Below are 20,779 nucleotides of genomic sequence, written 5' to 3' on the forward strand. Positions count from 1 at the left end.
CCATTACAAACTCTTACTGAAGTAAAAGTATTATACTACAGGTTAAAATACTCCATTACAACCTCCTTACTGAAGTAAAAGTATTAATACTACAGGTTAAAATAACTCCTTACAACCTCTACTGAAGTAAAGTATTAAGTACTACACTGTGTGTCTCTGTGGACTCACTGTGTGTCTCTGTGGACTCACTGTGTGTCTCTGTGGACTCACTGTGTGTCTCTGTGGACTCACTGTGTGTCTCTGTGTGGACTCACTCTGTGTCTCTGTGTGGACTCACTCTGTGTCTCTGTGTGGACTCACTCTGTGTCTTTCTGTCTTCACAGTCACGATGACCGCTGCACCTTACAACTACTCCTACATCTTCAAGTACATCATCATCGGTGAGTGACGTCACGTGTTTACGTCAGCTGATCTCTGCTCTCATTGGTTGGTGGCCCCACAGGCTTCACCTGCCTCTCTCCTGGTGTGATGATGGTTCACCTCCATCCTTCCAGTTTAACGTCTTTGAGTCGCTTCGTTAATCTCGTTAGTCGTTTTCTTTGCTTGGTGCAGGCCAATCATTGGACCACATCCGTACCACGTCCACAGGAAGTGTTGAAGCAGTAATGATCCGCTTTGCTCAGTACGAACCAGGTGGAGTCATCTGCTCGAGCGGAGACTTGTTAACCCTTAAAACGCTGAGCGGCGTCACGGGTTAGATGTGCTGCTGTGGTTCAAGTCTTACTACAACTCCCAGGGTGCATTTCTCCAGCAAAGCCAGATGAATAAATAAATCTGATTCACCTCTGGCAGCTGAGGCTCATGGGTATTGTAGTTTTAGGTCCATCCTCCAAACTGAGAAATGGAAACGTGATTTCTAAGATCTCCTGATGTTCACAGACAGACGAGGGTTCAGGTCTAAGATTTTGGACACATTTGGTTTCAGATGTTTTTTCAGGAGCTGCTGTGACCTTTGACCTCTTCTTCTCTCTCCAGGTGATATGGGAGTCGGGAAGTCTTGTTTGCTGCATCAGTTCACAGAGAAGAAATGTGAGTCCTTCTTCTTCTGTTCATCATCGAGCTGCTGGGCGTGTCCATTTCCTGTGTGTTGTATTGATGTGTATTGTGTGTGTGTGTGCAGTCATGGCGGACTGTCCTCACACCATCGGCGTGGAGTTCGGGACGAGGATCATGGAGGTCCACGGTCAGAAGGTGAAGCTGCAGATCTGGGACACGGCCGGTCAGGAGCGCTTCAGGGCCGTCACCAGGTCCTATTACAGGGGGGCCGCCGGGGCCCTCATGGTCTATGACATCACCAGGTACTGACAGGATGGGGGCGGGGCTTGGAGGTGATGTCACATGGTTTGACGTTTTGTTGAGTAACTTTTGTGTCTTTTTGTCCTCAGGAGAAGTACTTATAATCACCTGAGCAGCTGGTTGACAGACGCCAGGAACCTGACCAACCCAAACACAGTGAGTGTACACACACACACACACACACACACACACACCACATGCTGAGAGTGGGAACCACACATGCAGATAGGCACTTCAGCATTTGAAGGGTTGACGAGGCAGGACCAAAAAATGTGATCAGCCGTTAATTGTTGATTCTGATGTCCAGTTTGTTTTAAAAAAAAATGTCACAGTTCAAACAACAAAAGTCTCTCCAACTTCTCGTCTGGGTGTGATTATAAGACAATATCGAGTTCTCTTTCCTGCTTTTCTTTTAGTCTGTTGAACAGTGAAATGCTTCAATTCAGATTCAAAATAATTCGAGTTGTGTGTTTGGATGAACGTCGAATCTGTTCGAGGCTGTCAGAAAGTAACGAGTCGAGGTGAGGCTGAGGTGACGTCACAGGTGAGGTTCCTGACGATCCTATAGCTGATTGTGTCAGGAGAAAGTCCTGGAAATAACGACAACGTTGTGGTCACGATGTTGTTTTGGTCCGTTCTCCGCGACGTGTTAACGTGTTCACATTATTTTTTCTGGTTTATGTTCAGGTTAATCGTACTCATGTGACGTCCTCACGTGTGTGTGTGTGTGTGTGTGTTTGTGTTTGTGTGTGTGTGTGTGTGTGTGTGTGTGTGTCTCCAGGTGATCATCTTGATTGGTAACAAGGCTGACCTGGAGGCTCAGAGAGACGTGACGTACGAAGAGGCCAAACAGTTTGCTGAAGAGAACGGTGAGAATAGTTTGTGTGACGTATATGAGACGTTTGTGTTGAAATAAAATGAAAGATTAAAACAGGAAGTCATGCTGATCATCTGATCTTTACTTCCTTTCATCGATCAGGTTTGCTGTTTCTAGAGGCCAGCGCTAAGACGTAAGTACACAACCTTCCAGCGCTTCACTACTTGTCAGTGTTTCCATCATGAAGTCTGTAAATCACCTCAACCTCACCTGTTGGTCTCAGAGGCTGTGCTCGGTCCGGTTCTGTTGCCTGCTAACGGCAGGTTCAGTTCATTATCGGTTAGTGAAGTGGTTTCACCAAGTTTGACTTCATGACTTTAATGTGTTTCCTCAGAGGGGAGAATGTTGAAGAGGCCTTCCTGGAAGCAGCAAAGAGGATCTACCAGAACATCCAAGATGGCAGTCTGGACCTGAATGCTGCCGAGTCGGGAGTCCAGCACAAACCGTCTGCACCGCAAGGAGGTCGTCTGAACGCCGACAGCCAGCCGGCCAAAGAAGGCTGCAGTTGCTAACCACAGACAGAAACTACAGACCCATCAGACGGACGGACACAGATAACACAGAGATCCTCTCCACCAGACACCAACATGCGTCTTCTATCCAGACTGCATCAACCGGATTTAGCTCCAGAACTCAAACCATTACCCAAAACTAGATTCAACCACCCCCCACCTAATCAAATATTTACCCTCAGGACACCCTCAGCCGACTCCATAAACCTACAACTACCACCTCTGGATCAGTGTTGGACAACTACCAAATCAGGACTGTCCTAGACCTGAACTGGATCCCTGTCTCCACAAAATGTGTCTCACAGGTTAGCTCACAACCACTCCTGATCCACACCTAGCCCAAGAGACCAATGAAGATACGTTTAAATATGGACCAACTTGGAGCCCAAATTTGGGTTGCCTTTGTTCCAAGTCAGGGCTTAAGCTGGTCCATCCAATCTGGACTGCTCTAACCCCACAATCCTTTTCCAAAAGACTGGACTGACCTTTGAACCACCTTCTTCTGGAGTGCCGTTGGCCTGATCCAAGTGAGGGAAGTTCAACTTTAGGACAAGCCTGGTCTCAAGTTCAACACATTGATAACTCAAAAGACAAATAAAGATACAAGGCTCAAATTTTAACCAGCCTACAGCCCAAAACTGGACACCTCACCAACAGGGGTCGCCTTATTTCTAAATCTGGACATTGCAATGGACATATTCAGAGCATAGGCTTAAGATGTACCACCACAGTCAAGACTGCCTTCAGTCTACATCCAGGCATGCTTGACCCAAAGGAAGGCCAAGGATCATCATTCTAAACCCAAAAAAGACATTTTCTGGACTAACCTCTGGACCTGTTAGTCCAAACTTCCCTGTCCTGCAAATGTGGACGACCCTTCAAATTCAGAAACTCCTTCGGAATCCAGAAAATCCAGATCCATCGTTGTCTTTAAAATTCAATAACCCGGACTTCTCCCTCTGCTCAAGCTCATGCTCTTCATCCATCCGCACCGTGTTGGTAATCTGGATCAGAAGATGCGTTTACGCTCGAGTTGTAGAGACTTCTTGAATCGGTTCTTGTGGGTCAGATGATGAGTTTCTGGAGGCATTTCCAGCTGTGTTCACACCTGAAGCTGGTGATGCAGTTTTATAAATGCAGGTTAAAGGGGAACTCCACTGATTGCACATTCTTAGACGAGCCTCTAAAGATGTTTGTGTAACGTCTTTCTAAAGTCAGGTTTGACCCATATTATGTACTAAGTCAGGATAATTCTGCCTGTGCTTCAGTTCTGAGCCGTCTTTCTCGTAAATCCCCCAAACTTTCTGAAAGTTCCCACGTCGGCCTACGCCTAAATCACTGGAGTACCTCTTTAATCCTTCGCTTAAAAAGACCGTGTAATGGTTCCAGAATAGGATCTCGGTACACGTAGACATTAACATATTTCACACACAAGTTTGTACATGAAAAGCATTAAAATGTCTTCACGGGTCCAAAACTGACCTGTGGAAACCCAACAAGAATCCAACGTGGATAGAAATCCATTTTTAGAAAGAGACAATCTGAAGAGTACCTGTGGACACCGAGACCGACCAAATTAAAGCGATTCGGACCAAGCCTTACTTGGGTCCTGGGGTCAGGTCTTTGGACCCTTGAAGACCTCTCACAAACATATATATCTATTCACAGTCTACCCAGTAACCAAACCTACCTTCTCTGCATCTCAACACTTTGCCTTTTTAAAACCATTTTAACTGAATAACTTTGAATTCAATTTTGGCGACTTTGAATATTGATCGTTCTGTGGAGAGACTAAAGCAACTGATCGACGATGAAGGAATGACTTACCTGAACCAGAATGTCACGACTCAAGTTCAGGATAGATTTTTATTACATTTTTCTTGTTGATGTTTTTTTTTTTCTAACGTGTTTCCAAATATATATATACAGTATATTTTCGATGTGACAGCTCCCCCTTGTGGACATTTTCTTGCCTCCCTCCTTGTTTAAGTGAGGGAAGAAAAATGACCCAAGTGGAAGCAACGCAGATTGTTTTTAATTTATTACTGCCTGTTTTTGTTTTGTTCATTCGGTTTTCTCTTCGACGTTAGGCCGGGATAATTACACTCTACTTGAATGCATTTTTTCCTGGTTGATCACAGCTGCAATGAATGCGTCACGAGTCTTAACTTCCTCATAGTTCACGTGGAAACTGAACATTGTTTATTTCTGCAAAAGTTATGAAACAATAAGTGAAATGCCTTCCAGTGAAACGTTTCCTGTAAGCATGAGCCAGTTCAGCTCAACTCAAGGTCCGCGCCTTGAAGTCCTGAAGTGCTTTAACCTTTCCTCCAAATGATTAAATGTAAAGTTAAACTGGTGTTTAGAGTTTCCAATTCTCCCAGTAGAACTGATCGGTCAGTAAATTTTGTTCCATTTGAAGCATTCCAGCGCTAAACTAAACACGCAAACTTAAACACGTCACATTTGATTCAGTGTTCGATTAATCGATTAACACAGCTTTGACCTGATTCTGCTTTTCAATGTCCAATTTACACTAAATGGATTAAACTTCCAGTTTATGTGCAGCACAAATAAAAAAAGCCTGAGAAATGTTTCCTATCGAGGTCCCAGAAGCAACAAATGTCACCAACAAACTGTTCAGTTAATCAAATTATAAATTATTACACATGTAAAAAGTTTAATAAGTTTTTTTTTTTTACGTGTTTATAAAAATTTTAAATTTTGAGATGAAAGTAAAAAAATAGACAAATATTAATTAAAGTAAAATTTAGAATTATAAAGGCACCAATGGTGAGTCAGATATTTTTAACAAGATAATGTCACCAACTCATAATCACAATTAAAATTCCAACTTCTGACAAAAATCTTAGTCAAATTTTAAAATTTATACGTGATCATTTGGTCGGAATGTTTCGCCATTTTTTATTATTGCCAGTCGTTTGTTGTAATTTGTTCGTTAGGATAAAATGAGTTTTTCATTATTTAAATCTTAAATTAAAATGACTGAACTCTCTTATGTACAAACTCAGTTTCTCAACTTAAGCGTGACATTTGTCTCCTCTGGGACTCCGTACTCTTGTTGCTGTGGTACCACTTTGATACCGCGGTCCAGATTCTGGCCCGGTGGAGTCTTGCTCAGATCCGTGTACATATCCAGTCAAAGCTGAAGTGTTAAAGCTTGTTCAGACCAGTTCTGTTGGTGCATCCGGAGAACTTAAAACACCCAAACTGGTTTTCAAACTGTGTCCACGTTTGTCTGAACGGGGGTGTGATTTTACTCTTGGCTGTCCTCTTATTGGTGGACAGCAGCCTTCTTCAACTGTGATGCTTGATTTCTGAATGAAACAACACACGAGACTCTGTCCTCGTTGCTTTTATCACTTAATAACCCGCACGTCGCATTCGCTGTCGAGCAAAAACATTTTTTTAATGAGATTGTTGAAATTTCTGTGTTTTTTAAATTTTAGTTTCCAATGTGTCACAGAAGTCAACAAGAAGTCAAACTCTAAAAGTTTTGTTGTGGCCGCCGCCTTAAGCGTCTCTTCTCACCAAAGCATCAAGTTGAATAAATAAGAGTAGCAGTGAATGGACTGTAGGGGGCAGTGCTGTCGATTTTAAATACGTCCCACCAAATTCTTAAATTTGATCGTTGATCTCGGAGGACGTCTACAAACATAACGGCTACATTTGTTTTTAGAACGATAAATACTTGGAACAAAAATTGAAGTAAGTTTGTAGCAAAAGCAGCGTTTGACTCAGCCAGATGGGGGCGCTGTAAATCAGGCACTCACACAATGATCCCGCCGCCTGGCTGTAACACGCTCTGTACGTTTTATTCTCTTTCTGTAACGTCTGATTTTTTTTTTCTGTCTGCTGAAGTAACAAACGTGCTTCTTTTACGATTATTTATGTTCTAAATCTGTAATTATTTTCTTCAGCTGTACCTTTTCATTGTACGACCATGGGGATTCAGTTCTTTGTAAATAAAGTATATATACTGTATATACTCTCCTGACTCGTGAGGAGTCGCTGTGCTTCTTTTAAGTTCAGTACATATGAAGATCAGATATGTTAATATACTTTTAATAATGTTCAACACAGCAACATTAAAAAAAAAGTTTATCCATGTAGGATCATTTCCATAATGTTGCCAAACATTTACAACAATCTGACAAAAACATTTTTAATTGACGTACTTTGATGATTCATAATCACCTTGAAGGATTATTTTAACTTTCACAACTTTTCAGAAATGATCTTGTTGATGACTTGACACACGAAAATACGTGTTACGTGTATTTGTTTCGTATTTATGAACCCAAAGATATTTAGAGTTTACAATGTTCACACCTGCACACACACCGAATCACGTTAATCAGACATTCTGGGGTCATCATAGTTTAAAAGACTTACGGGGACGTAATGCTGAAACAGAGTTTGTTTATTTCATTATTTTATTAGTTTAACAGGAACAAACAGAGAACTGAAGTTTATTTAAACACATCGTGGTCATTCTGAGTCGTGACTCAGTTTATCAGGAACATCAAGCTCAAACTTAATTTTAAGCATGTTTCAGAACCTCCGACCCGTTCTGTGGACCCGGTTGGACAGCTCAGAGCGCCACCATCAGGTGAAATGAAGTGAAACAGTTTCAGGAGTGTCTGTCGACGAGGTTTAAATCAACATTTAAAGGACTCGAGACCTGAACCAACGTCCACGCCGCAGGTGACAGGAAACCACCTGAGGTCAGATCACTTCCTGTGTGAGAAAGGCGATGATAAAAAAAAAAAAAAAAAGTCAGCTGACCTCACAGCCGGCTCACAGTTCTGATTGGCTGCAGAGGCTGTGACCTCACGACGTGGCTCTGCTCTTGGTGGCGGGCTCCGTCTCCTGCTCGTACTCGATCTCCACGTACGCTCGCTTCTTCCTCGCCACCGAGCCGTTAGCCGGAGATTTGCCTTTTGACCTCAAGGCCTTTGCCTTCGTCTCCATCTCCATCTCCTCCTCCTCCTCTTCTTCACTGGACTCCTCCTCTTCATCGTCCTGCTCCTCATCACTGCTCGTCCTCAGTTTGTTCATGTCCTGAAAGAGAGAGAGACAGATAGGTGAGGAGAGACAGGTAAAGAGACAGAGACAGACAGGTGGAGAGGCCGACAAGTGAGATTACCTCAAAGTCGCTCAGGTCGCTCTCCTCCACCTCTTCTTCTACGAACTCTCTTTTCCCGACGTCCTGCAGAAAGAGTACAAGATCACAGTCCTCAGATTGTACACTAAACAGATACACTGTGTGTGTGTGTGTGAGACGATCAAAGTGTCCTTCATCACCTCGTCATCTTCCTCTTCCTCCTCCTCCTCTTCCTCGCTCTCTTCGTCCTGTTGCTCCAGAGCTCTGTCGAAGGCGTGAACTGGGAAGTTGTAGATGTCTCCATACTGTCAACACACACACACATCAAGTTTAACACCAGGACACACTCAGGACCTCCACCTGCTCCACCTGGACTCTTCAGGTCTGTACGTCTGTGACATCATACCGTTCCCTGTTTGAGTCTCTCCAGCAGCTCCTTCTCGATGGCGTTATCCAGCTGAGCTGCGATCAGAGCTTTCTCCTGCAAACACCAGACACAACAGAGTTAAAGACGAGTTAAAAATGAATAAAGACGAGTTAAAGACGAGTTAAAGACGAGTTAAAGATGAGTTAAAAATGAGTTAAAGATTAGTTAAAGATGAGTTAAAGACGAGTTAAAGACGAGTTAAAGACGAGTTAAAGATGATTAAAGATGATTAAAGATGAGTTAAAGTCGGGTTAAAGACGGGTTAAAGATTAGTTAAAGACGGGTTAAAGATGAGTTTAAGATTAGGTAAAGATGAGTTAAAGACGAGTTAAAGACGAGTTAAAGATGATTAAAGATGATTAAAGATTAGTTAAAGACGGGTTAAAGATGAGTTTAAGATGAGTTAAAGACGAGTTAAAGACGAGTTAAAGACGAGTTAAAGATGATTAAAGATGATTAAAGACGGGTTAAAGATGAGTTTAAGATTAGTTAAAGACGGGTTAAAGATTAGTTAAAGACGAGTTAAAGACGGGTTAAAGATGAGTTAAAGATGAGTTTAAGATGAGTTAAAGAAGAGTTAGCCAGGTTAAGAATAGTTTAATCTTTGTCACCTCTTTCCTCTTCTCTCTCCTCTCCACCTTCCTGCTGAGAGGAACCAACTTCCTCCTGAAAGACACAAACAGTCAGACTTTAAACGGCCGGGTCGGGTCGGGTCGGGTCAGTGTGGTACTTTCACGTCACTTACTGTCTCTTCAGCACCAGTTTGCGCATGCGGATCAGGTACTGGGTGATTTTGGTGAAGCGTTGTTTACATTTGTGTCGGATGAATCGAGGCCAGTAGATGAGATTCTCATCGATCTGTTCCAGAGCTTTCTCATAGTTCTTACTGAGCTTCACCTGCACACACACACACACACACACACATTAGTGTTCAGCCGTGCCGATATTCAGAATAGCAGAAGTGATTCTGTAACGTATCTCAAACGTTACTGGTTAACGTTGATAAAACGTATTGAGCGCTCACCTTCTCCCACATCTTGGCGGGAAAAGCTGCTCTCTCGATCACCTTCATGTAGAGGAAACACTGACCTGAGGGGGAGACACACACATCGTTAAAAACATCATCTGAGGACATGTTGCCATGGTAACAGCTGTAAACACAGAGCCGCGCTCACCTTTCTCCTCTCGGATGGTGGCGTACTGACTGTTGGCCAGCGGACACGACGAGCGGTTGCACAGTCCGGTGATGTTGTACTCATTTCGACAGAAGCCCTGACTCTTCGTCCTGGAGACAGACGGAGAGAGGAGACGTCACGTGACCTCCACGGTCCAACACATGAACTACATCACTCAGAACTCCATGAACTACATCATTCAGAACTACATCACTCAGAACTACATGAACTACATCATTCAGAACTCCATGAACTACATCATTCAGAACTCCATGAACTACATCACTCAGAACTCCATGAACTACATCACTCAGAACTCCATGAACTACATCACTCAGAACTCCATGAACTACATCACTCAGAACTCCATGAACTACATCACTCAGAACTCCATGAACTACATCACTCAGAACTCCATGAACTACATCACTCAGAACTCCATGAACTACATCACTCAGAACTCCATGAACTACATCACTCAGAACTCCATGAACTACATCACTCAGAACTCCATGAACTACATCACTCAGAACTCCATGAACTACATCACTCAGAACTCCATGAACTACATCACTCAGAACTCCATGAACTACATCACTCAGAACTCCATGAACTACATCACTCAGAACTCCATGAACTACATCACTCAGAACTCCATGAACTACATCACTCAGAACTCCATGAACTACATCACTCAGAACTCCATGAACTACATCACTCAGAACTCCATGAACTACATCACTCAGAACTCCATGAACTACATCACTCAGAACTCCATGAACTACATCACTCAGAACTCCATGAACTACATCACTCAGAACTCCATGAACTACATCACTCAGAACTACATGAACTACATCACTCAGAACTACATGAACTACATCACTCAGACCTACATGAACTACATCATTCAGAACTACATGACTCAGAACTACATGAACTACATCACTCAGAACTACATGAACTACATCACTCAGAACTACATGACTCAGAACTACATCACTCAGAACTACATGAACTACATCACTCAGAACTACATGAACTACATCATTCAGAACTACATGAACTACATCACTCAGAACTACATGAACTACATCACTCAGAACTCCATGAACTACATCATTCAGAACTCCATGAACTACATCACTCAGAACTACATGAACTACATCAACAAACAGATGAACTATCACATGAATCAGAACTCCATGAACTTTTACACTCAGAACTCCATGTCATGTAGTCTGAGTGATGTTAGTTCATGGAGAGTTCTGAGGATTTTGCTAGTTCGAGTGATGCTAGTCATGGAGTTCTGAGTGATGTAGTTTCTGTATTTCTGAGTGTGTAGTTCATGGAGTTCTGATTGATGTAGTTCATGGAGTTTGAGTGATTGATGTAGTTCATGGAGTTCTGAGTGATGTAGTTTGAGTGATGTAGTTCATATTCTGAGTGAGTAGTTTCATGGAGTTCTGAATGATGTGTCATGGAGTTTGAGTGTTGTTCATGGAGTTCGATGATGTGTTCTGGAGTTCTGAGTGATGTAGTTCTGATGAGTGATGTAGTTTCGTGAGTTCTGAGTGATGTAGTTCATGGAGTTCTGAGAGTTCTGAGTGATGTAGTCATGGAGTTCTGAGTGATGTAGTTCATGGAAGTTCTGTGTGATGTTGTAGTTCATGGAGTTCTGTGATGTAGTTCATTGGAGTTCGAATGATGTAGTTCATTGGAGTTCTGATATGATGAGTTTCTGAGGTTCTGAGTGATTCTAGTATGAGTCTGAATGATTCGTTATGGAGTTCTTGATGAGTGATGGAGTTCATGGAGTAGAGTCTGATGATGCTAGTGTAGTTCATGTAGTAGTTCTGAGTTGCTGTAGTTCATGAGTGCGTCTGAATGATGTAGTCATGGAGTTCTGCGTGATGATTCATGGAGTTCTGAGTGATGTAGTTCATGGAGTCTGCGTGATGTAGCTGAGTTTAGTAGTTTATGGTGAGTGATGGTTCTGGAGTGAGTAGTCATGTGTGTTCTGAGGATGTAGTTCATGTAGTTCTGAGTGATGTCAGTTTCATGTGTTCTGAGTGAGTGTTCCGTTCATGTAGTTCTGAGTGATGTAGTTCATGGAGTTGCTGTGTGATGTAGTTCATGGAGTTCTGAGTGATGTAGCTTTGGCAGTTTCTGAGTGATTGTAGTTCTGATGTAGTTCTATATGTAGTTTGAGTGCTGTAGTTCAGTAGTTCTGTGATGTGTGTTCATGTAGTTCTGTGTGATGTAGTTCATGTAGTTCTGCAGTGATGTAGTTCTGAGTGATGTAGTTCATGTAGTTCTGAGGATGTAGTCATGTCGTTCTGGTGAGTAGTCGTTTGTAGTTCTGAGTCATGTAGTCTGCTGATGATGTATTCCATGTAGTTTGAGTCATGTGTTCTCTGAGTGATGTAGTTCATGTCGTTCTGAGGTTCATGTAGTTGAGTCATGTAGTTCTGAGTCATGTAGTGTCAGTGTCTGAGTTCGTGATGTAGTTCTTGTGATGTTTCATGATTCTGCGTGATGTTAGTTCATGGTTCTGAATGATGTAGTTCATGGAGTTCTGAATGATGTAGTTCATGTAGTTCTGTGTGATGTAGTTCATGTATTCTGAGTGTGTAGTTCATGGAGTTCTGAGTGATGTAGTTCATGGAGTTCTGAATGATGTAGTTCATGGAGTTCTGAGTGATGTAGTTCATGAGTTATGAATGAGTAGTTAGTTCATGGAGTTCTGAGTGATTGTAGTTCAGTGTGTTGGACCGTGGAGGTCAACGTGCGTCTCCTCTCTCGTCTGTCCTGTTCCAGGACAAAGGCAGGGCTCTGTCAGAAATGAGTACAACATCCACCGCGACCTGTGCACACCGATCTGTCGTGTCGCTGGACCAACAGTCAGTATAGACACCATCCGAGAGGAGAAAGGTGACGCCGGTTTGTGTTTACAGCTGTTACCAGGCAAACATGTCTCAGATCCAGCTCGTCAGGGGTGAAAGTGATGTTTTTAACGATGTGTGTGGTCTCCCCCTCCGTCAGTGTTTCCTCTACATGAGTGATCGAGAGAGCAGTTTCGCCAAGATGTGGGAGGAAGGTGAGCGCTCAATACGTTTATCAACGTTAACAGTAACTGTTGAGATAGTTACAGAATCACTTCTGCTATTCTGAATATCGGCCCGGCTGACACACTAATGTGTGGTGTGTGTGTGTGTTGTGTGCAGGTGAAGCTCACGTAAGAAATGAGGACAGTCTGCGAACCAGATCGATGGAATTCATCTACTGCTCGATTATTCCGCCACAAATGTAAACACGCTTCACCAAAATCACCCCCGTACCTGCATCCGCATGCGCAAACTGGTGCTGAAGAGAGTACGGGGTGATGAGAAAGTACCACACTGACCCGACTCGACCCGACCGGCCGTTTATACGTCTGTGTTGGGGTCTTTCAGAGGAAGGTGTGTTCCTTCAGCGGAAGGTGGAGAGGAAGAGAAGAGGAATCGATTTGGTGAGGTGACAGAGATTAAACTATGCTGAAACCTGCGCAACTCGGCTAACATCATTGTAAACTCTCTTGAACTCATCGTAACCCGGCTTACGTCTAACGTAAGCAAAGCTCAGTCTGTAACCCGTCTGTAACTAATCAACGTCATCGGTTAACCCGTCTTTAACTCGTCTTTACTAATCGTAAACGTCAGCTGTTTAACCCGTCTTTCACCCGTCTTAACTCATCTTAATCTCTTAACGCGTTCTTACTCGTCTTTAACTCATCTTAATAATAATCTTGAACTCATTTTTTAACCGTCTTTACTGTCTTTACAACTCTGTTGTGTCTGGTTTTGCAGGAGAAAGTCTGATCCAGCTCATGGATAACGCCATCGAGAAGTGAGCTTGCTGGAGAGACTCCAACAGGGAAACGGTAGATGTCACAGACGTACCGACCGAAGAGTCCAGGTGTGGCAGGTGAGGTCCTGAGGTGTCCTGGTGTTATTTAAACTTGATGTGTGTGTGTATGTGTTGACCATATGGAGACATCTACAACTGCCCAGTTCACGCCTCGACAGAGCTCTGGAACAACAGCGACGAAGGAGCGAGGAAGAGGAGGAGGAGGAAGAGGAAGATGATGAACGGTGATGAAGGGACACCTTTGATCGTCTCACACACCACACCGTGTATCTGTTTAGTTGTACAATTGCGGACTGTGATCTTTGTACTTTTTGTCCAGGACGTCGCGGTAAAAGAGGAGTTCGTTAGAAGAGAGGTGTGAGGAGAGCGACCTGGCGACTTTGATGGTTAATCTCCACCTGTCGGCCTCTCCACCTGTTCTGTCTCGGTCTCATTACCTGTCTTCCTCACCTGTATTGTCTCTCTCTCTTCGGCATGAACAAACTGGACGGCCGTGATGAGGCGACGGACGATGAAGAGGAGGAGTCCAGTGAGAAGGGAGGGAGATGGAGATGGAGGGGAACGAAGGCAAAGGCCCTCGAGTGTCCAAAAGGCAAAGTCTCCGGCTAGACGGCTCGGTGGCGATGGGAAGAAAGCGAGCGTTACGTGGAAGAGAGTACGAGCAGGAGACGGAGCCCGCCACCAGAGCAGGAGCCACGTCGTGAGGTCCACAGCCTCGTGCAGCCAATCCAGAACTTTGAGCCGGCGTGATGGTGTAGGTCAGCTGGCTTTTTTTTTTTTTTTATCATCGCCTTCTCACACGGAAGTGATCTGACCGCAGGGGTTTCTGTCACTGGGCCGTGGACGTGGTTTCAGGGCTCGAGTCCTTTAAATGTTGATTTTTAAACCTCGTGACACAGACCCTCCTGAAACTGTTTCCACTTCATTTCACCTGCTGGTGGCGCTCTTCTGGAGCTTGTCCAACCGGGCGTCCACAGGCAACGGGTCGGAGGTTCTTGAAACAGCTTTAAAATTAAGTTTGAGCTCGATGTTCCTATGAAACGAGTTCACGACTCGAATGACAACGGATGTGTTTAAATAAACTTCAGTTCTCTGTTTGTTCCTGTTAAACACTAAAAAATAATGAAATCTAAACAAACTCAAACCATGTTTCAGCATTACGCCCCGTACGTCTTTTAACTATGATGCCCCAGCAGAATGTCGATTAACGTGATTCGGTGTGGTGCAGGTGTGAAATTGTAAAACTCTTAATAATCTTTGGTTTCATAAATTACAAACCAAATACACGGAAACACGTATTTTCGTGTGTTCAAGTTCATCAACAAGTCATTTTCGAAAAGTGTGGAAAGTTAAAATCATCCTTAAAGTGATTTGAATCATCAAAGTACGTCAATTAAAACGTTTTTGTCCAGATTGTTGTAAATGTTTGGCACATTATGGAAATGTCCTACATGGATAAAACTTTTTTTTTAATGTGCGTGTGTTGAACCATTATTAAAAGTATATTAAACACATAATCTATCTTCATATCTATGAACTTAAACGAACCACAGGATCCTCACGAGTCCGGATAGTCTATACAGTATATATACTTTATTACAAAGAACTGAATCCCATGTCTCGACAATGAAAAAGGTACAGCTGAAGAACAAAATTTACAGATTTAGACCATAAATATCGTAAAAAGAAGCACGGTTATGTGTACTCAGAGACGAAAAAAAATATCAGACGTTACAGAAAGAGAATAAACGTATACAGAGTGTGTACAGCCATGGCGGCGGGATCAGTGTGAGTGCCTGATTTAAGTCGCCCCTTGGCGAGTCAACGTGCGTTTGCCTACAAACTTACTCAATTTTGTTCACAAGTATTTCGTTTCTTTACAAAAAAATGTTAGCCGTTATGTTTGTAGAGTTCCCTACAGCATCACGATCAAATTTAAGACTTTGGTGGGACGTATTTAAAAATCGACAGGCACTGCCCCCTACAGTCATTCACGCTACTCCTATTTATTCACTTGATGCTTTGGTGAGAAGAGAGTTAGGCGGTCGGGCCACAACAAAAACTGTTTAGAGTTGCTTCTGTGTGACTTTGTGGACCCATTTGGAAAACAAACATTTAAAACCAACACAGAAAATTTCAACAATCTCATTCAAAAAATGTTTTTGCTCGACAGCGAATGGACGTGCGGGTATTAAGTGATTAAAGCACGAGGACAGAGTCTCGTGTGTGGTTTCATTCAGAAATCAAGCTTCCAGTTGAAGAAGGCTGTGTCCACCAATAAGAGGGACAGCCAGAGTAAACTCACACCCCGTTCAGAACAAAGTGGTACACAGTTTGAAAACCAGTTTGGGTGTTTAAGTTCTCCGGAGCACCAACAGAACTGGTCTGAACAGCTTTAACACTTCAGCTTGACTGGCTATGTACAGGATCTGAGCAAGACTCCACCGCGGCCAGAAATCTGGACCGCGGCTCTCAAAGTGGTACCACAGCAACAAGAGTACGGCGTCCCAGAGGAGATGGAGACACATGTCACGGCCTTAAGTGATGACAATGAGTTTGTACATAAGAGAGTTCAGTCATTTTAATTTAAGATTTCAATAATGAAAAACTCCTTTTATCCCATACCGAACAAATTACAACCAACGACTGGCACTAATAAACCAAAATGGCGAAACATTCCGACCAAATGATCACGTAGATAAATTTTTAAAATTTGACTAAGATTTTTGTTCAGAAGGTGGAATTTAATTGTCGATTACGAGTTGGTGACATTTATCTTGTTTAAATAATCTGATCTCACCATTGGGTGCCTTTATAATTCTAAATTTTACTTTAATATTTGTTATTTTTTTACTTTCATCTCAAATTTAAAATTTTATAAACAGTATAAAAAAGAAAATTATTAAACTTTTCCTGTGTAAATAAATTTATTAATTGATTAATTTGAACAGTTTGTTGGTGACCTTTGTTGGCTTCGGGAACCTCGATAGGACCATTTTCTCGGCTTTTTTTATTGTGCTGCACATAAACGCGACGTTTAATCCATTTGTGTAAATTGTCCCTTGAAAAGCAGAATCAGGTCAAAGCTGTGTAATCGATTAATCGAACACTGACTTACCTGTGACGTGTTTTTACGTTTGCGTGTTTAGTTTAGCGTTGGAATGCTTCAAATGGAACAAAATTTACGGACCGATCAGTTCTACTGGGAGAATTGGAAACTCTAAACACAGTTTGTTTACTTTACATTTAATCATTGGAGGACGGTTAAAGCACTTCAGGCTTAAGGCGCGGACCTTGAGTTGAGCGAACCGGCTCACGCGTACAGGAAAGTGTCACTGGAAGGATGGCATTGCACTCATTGTTTCCTACCTTTTGCCAGAAATAAAAATGTCCGTTTCCACGTGAACTATGCGAAGTTTGACGACTCGTGGTGACGCATTCATTGCAGCTGTGATCACCCCGAGAAAAAAAGCATTCCAGTAGAGTTGTCTTATTCCCGGCCTGGCCTACTGTCGAGAGGAAAACCGAATGAACAAAACAAAAACCAGGCATTAACGTAATAAATGAAAAACAATCTGCGGTGCTGCCACTTGGGGCATTTTTCTTCCCTCACTGACACAGGAGGGCGGCAAGAAACAATGTCCACAAGGGGGGCAGCTGTCAGGGGCCGCTGTGTCACATCGAAAATTATGTAGTCTATCTTGGACACACGTTAGGGAAACAAAAACAAACATCAACAAGACACTGTAAATACAATCCTCTCTATTGCACTGGATGAGCGACCTTCTGGTTAGGTAAGTCATTCCTTCCTGTCGCTCAGTTGCTTTTAGTCTCTCCACAGAACGACACTAATCCAAGTCCCTTAACGAGTTATTCAGTTTTTTCATAAAATGGTTTAAATTTTTTAACAGGAACAGTGTTGAGAGATGCCAGAGAAGGTATGGGTTGGTTATGGGGTTTTAGACTGTGAATAGATCTATATGTTTGTGAGAGGTGGCTTTTTAAGGTCCCAAAACCTGACCCCAGGACCCAATATAAGGCTTGGGTCCAATCGCTTACTTGGTCTATGCATGCGTCTCATTCATTGGTGTCCACATGCTGTACTACTATCTACTGATTGCTAATTTCCTTATTAACACATGGAATTTATTTCATATCCCCGTCGTCCTTTGGTTTTTTCTTTTTTACCCTTTCCTTTTTTTTTTCTTTTTCTTTTTTTTTCTTTTTCTTTTTTTTTTTTTTTTGCTTCCTGCTTGCGCCTTGTTCCACAGGTCAGTCTTTGGACCCGTGATGTGTGAAGACATTTTATGTTTTCCGGTAACAAACTGTGTGTGAATAGTTAATGTCTACGGTACCGAGATCCTATTCTGGAACCATTACCGGTCTTTTTAGCGAAGGATTTAAAGAGGTACTCCAGTGCTTTCGGCGTAGGCCGACGTGGGTGAACCTTTTATTTCCAAGCAAAAGTTATTGCGTCAATCCGTGCCGCTTTAGTCTTACGAGTACCGCAAGTAACGGCTTCACGCCAACTCGCAAGCTATCCTATGCTCAGACAGCTCCTCTACTACCCGCCCAACGCCAGAATTATCCTGACTTTGTACATATATGGTCAAACCTGACTTTGAGCTATCTTAGTTCTACGAACGTTACAATACAATATATCTTATCGAGTGTCGCTACTATGATATGTTGACAATACAGTTCGTGCAAGTCTCTTAGTCTCACCTTCTGCCCTGACGCTGACACCATGAATCATACTTTATTCAAACTGCCATCACCAGAACTTCAGGTTGTGAAACACAGCTGGAGCATCTGATAAGCCAAATACTCGAGGAGAAGCTCAAGTTCATCGAGTGACCAGAAGAACAGATGTCAGGAGGGAAGATAAGGCTCGTAGAACTACGCGGCGTAAACGGAATGAAATTGGAACAAATGTCCGCCCGTCTTCTATCCTGATAATACACAGAAGCAGCGCGTGCAGGTGGAATGACGAGCATGGCGCTGCCGCAGCGGGAGAAGTCCCGGGTTTATGCATTTTAAAGACAAAAAACGAATGTGGATCTGGATTTTGGATTCCGAAGGAGTTTCTGCATTTGACAGGGTCGTCCACATTTGCCGGACCAGGGAACGTTTTGGACAACAGGTCAGAGGTTCGTCCAGACAATGTTTTTTGGGTTTAGAATTGCTGATCCTTGGCCTTACTTGGGTAAAGCCTGCTGGAGTAGACTGAAGGCATTCTTGACTGTGGTGTCATCTTAAGCCATGCTCTGAATTGTCCATTGCAATGTCCAGATTTAGGAAGCTTAGGAGGCGCAGAGGACGCAGCCGTGTTGGATAGAGTGGTGTCCCGGGTGTTGACGGGCGTGGAGGATACTGAGTAGTTTAAATTTGATTTGAGCGGGACTTGTTATCTATTGAGGGTGTCTTTTGTGAGAGTACTCAATGTGTTGAAACTTAGACCAGGCTTGTCCCAATAGTCTGTACATCGGGTTCCCAGTCACTTAGAGATTTAAGGCCAACGGCAGTTAACAGGCAGCAGCCAGAAGAAGAGGTAGAGAGAGGGTTCAAAGTAGTCGCAGGCTTATGGAAGAGGACGATTGTGAGGGTTGTTAGAGCAGTCAGATTTGATTGGACCAGCTTACAGCCTTGACTTGGACCAAAGGCAACACAAATTTGGGCTCCAAGTTGGTCCATATTTTAAACGTATTCTTCATTGGTCCTCTTGGTAGGTGTGGGATCAGGAGTAGGAGTAGGGAGATGAGCAGCAGTAGACGATGTGGCGCATGGATGACATGGGAAGGAGAACACATTTTGTTGATGTGTGCCTCGGTAGACAGGGAGATCCAGTTCAGGTCTAGGCAAGTACTGATTTGGTAGATGTCCAACACTGATCCAGAGGTGTTGGTAGCTTGTTGTGTTTGGCGTCGGCTGAGTGCCTGAGGGCGTCCTGAGGGTAAATATTTTGCTTAGGTGGGAGAAGGGGGTACGGCATTGGAGGCTAGGATGGTTGCATTCGTTTTTGTGTTACTGGTGTAATGTGTAATACCAGAGTTTGAGTGCATGGAGCACTAGGAATGCCGAGGTTGAGTTTCACGTGTCTGGATAGAAGACGCAGTGGTTGTTCTGGTGGAGGCGATCCTTTTGTGTATCTGTTGTCCGCCGTGATCTGAAGGCGTCTGTCGGTTTCCGATCGATGTGAGATGTAGTGAGCGAGTGACTGACCTATGTTTCTTCTTTGGCCGGCTGGCTGTCAGCGTTCAGACGACTCCTGTGCGCAGAATAGCGCAGTTGACTTTGACTTTTTGTTACTGCCTGGTATGACCAGACTCGGCATCGTGTAGTCAGGATGGTATCCACGATTGCTCATCTGCTTGTGATGTATCTTGCGTCTATGTCGATCTGTTGTTATGTTCTGTATGTTATCTCTGTGGCGCACGATCAGTCTCTTTGCTGCCTTCCTAAGGCCAGCAGCCTCTTACATAGCATATCTCCCTAATGATGATAAGTCTCACATTTTTAAAGTTCATACGTCAACCCTGTGTTTTGCTTAGCACTCTCAGCTGACCCGTGAGAATCATCCGCACAGTCCTATGCAACCTGACTCTTCACAAGTTCAGCATAGGTGGGCGCTCCTTCTTTATGCAGAACTCTTGGACTGTCCGAAAACAATGACCCACTTGTCAGTCTCGTCTGCCGCTGTATACTCTTCTGATCGAGGTTGAGTGTAATGCATGGTAGATTTACAGCCTTCTGATGAAAGTTAGTTAGAAGCGCTGGACTAGGTATTCGCTATGATGACGTTACTAGTCATTAGCAGTGTGCCCTAGATGTCCGAAACCGCCACCCTGCTCGATGAACTGGTAAATACGCACTTTAGATCAGATGATGCCATATGCTGTACCAGCAACTGCTCCGAACTCCTTGTTTAATTTTGTTTATTTTATAATCTAACAGCAAACGTCTCATATACGTCACACACAAACTATTCTCACCGTTTCTGTTCTCTTCGCAAAACTGAAATTCTAAGAGAATTGATCAAAAAACCAACCTCTACTTCGCTGATTATGCTTCCGACTTAGTTGTCTGTGACTGAGCGCTCCAGGTTTCCAGACCTTGTTACACATCACCGTCACTCATGCGCCACGTGTGTGAATACACCTAGGACACACACACCACACACACAACACACACACACACAAACCACAATACACGTAAGAGCTTCACTCACACCCACACACAAGCCTCACACACACTAGCGACACTTCTATCACATTGTGAGCATTTAGAAAGTGACGTCACATGAGTGCAGATTAACGGAATGATACAAAAGTCCAGTGTAGATATTTGAGAAATAATGTAGAAGATTAACCGTCTATACATGCTCGCGCGAAGTTTAGATACAGACCAAAACAACATATGTGACCACAACGTGTCGTGTATCTTAAAGGACTTTCT

General features: G+C 43.3%; 2 protein-coding genes across 2 annotated transcripts in view; one reads left to right on the top strand and one right to left on the bottom strand.

Moving 5' to 3' along the window:
• The first annotated feature begins 263 nt into the window (after positions 1-263).
• LOC104937950 (ras-related protein Rab-14-like) lies at positions 264-6,690 on the top strand. The gene is made up of 7 exons (XM_027280018.1): positions 264-380; positions 976-1,029; positions 1,121-1,298; positions 1,386-1,452; positions 2,078-2,165; positions 2,276-2,306; positions 2,508-6,690. Exons 1-7 carry the CDS (start codon positions 329-331, stop codon positions 2,683-2,685), a joined length of 648 nt encoding a protein of 215 aa, XP_027135819.1. The 5' UTR covers positions 264-328; the 3' UTR covers positions 2,686-6,690.
• Positions 6,691-7,111: 421 nt separating this feature from the next.
• Positions 7,112-20,779, bottom strand: part of mak16 (MAK16 homolog (S. cerevisiae)) — a 15,785-nt gene continuing 2,117 nt past the window's right edge. The window contains exons 3-10 of the mRNA XM_027280014.1: positions 9,416-9,525; positions 9,265-9,329; positions 8,986-9,137; positions 8,852-8,906; positions 8,220-8,294; positions 8,014-8,118; positions 7,856-7,918; positions 7,112-7,770 (exon numbers count right to left, since the gene is read on the bottom strand). Coding sequence (XP_027135815.1) covers positions 7,540-7,770; positions 7,856-7,918; positions 8,014-8,118; positions 8,220-8,294; positions 8,852-8,906; positions 8,986-9,137; positions 9,265-9,329; positions 9,416-9,525 — 856 coding nt within the window. The 3' untranslated portion in view covers positions 7,112-7,539. The remainder of the gene's footprint in view (positions 7,771-7,855; positions 7,919-8,013; positions 8,119-8,219; positions 8,295-8,851; positions 8,907-8,985; positions 9,138-9,264; positions 9,330-9,415; positions 9,526-20,779) is intronic.

This window comes from Larimichthys crocea, chromosome VII, assembly GCF_000972845.2.
Source record: "Larimichthys crocea isolate SSNF chromosome VII, L_crocea_2.0, whole genome shotgun sequence".
NCBI classification, from domain to species: domain Eukaryota; kingdom Metazoa; phylum Chordata; class Actinopteri; family Sciaenidae; genus Larimichthys; species Larimichthys crocea.

Coding starts and splice junctions, on each gene's coding strand:
- LOC104937950 (XM_027280018.1), top strand. CDS start 329: ATGACCGCTGCACCTTACAACTACTCCTACATCTTCAAGTACATCATC. Junction 1,299..1,385: donor ATGGTCTATGACATCACCAG/GTACTGACAGGA, acceptor TTTTGTCCTCAG/GAGAAGTACTTATAATCACC. Junction 2,307..2,507: donor CTAGAGGCCAGCGCTAAGAC/GTAAGTACACAA, acceptor GTGTTTCCTCAG/AGGGGAGAATGTTGAAGAGG.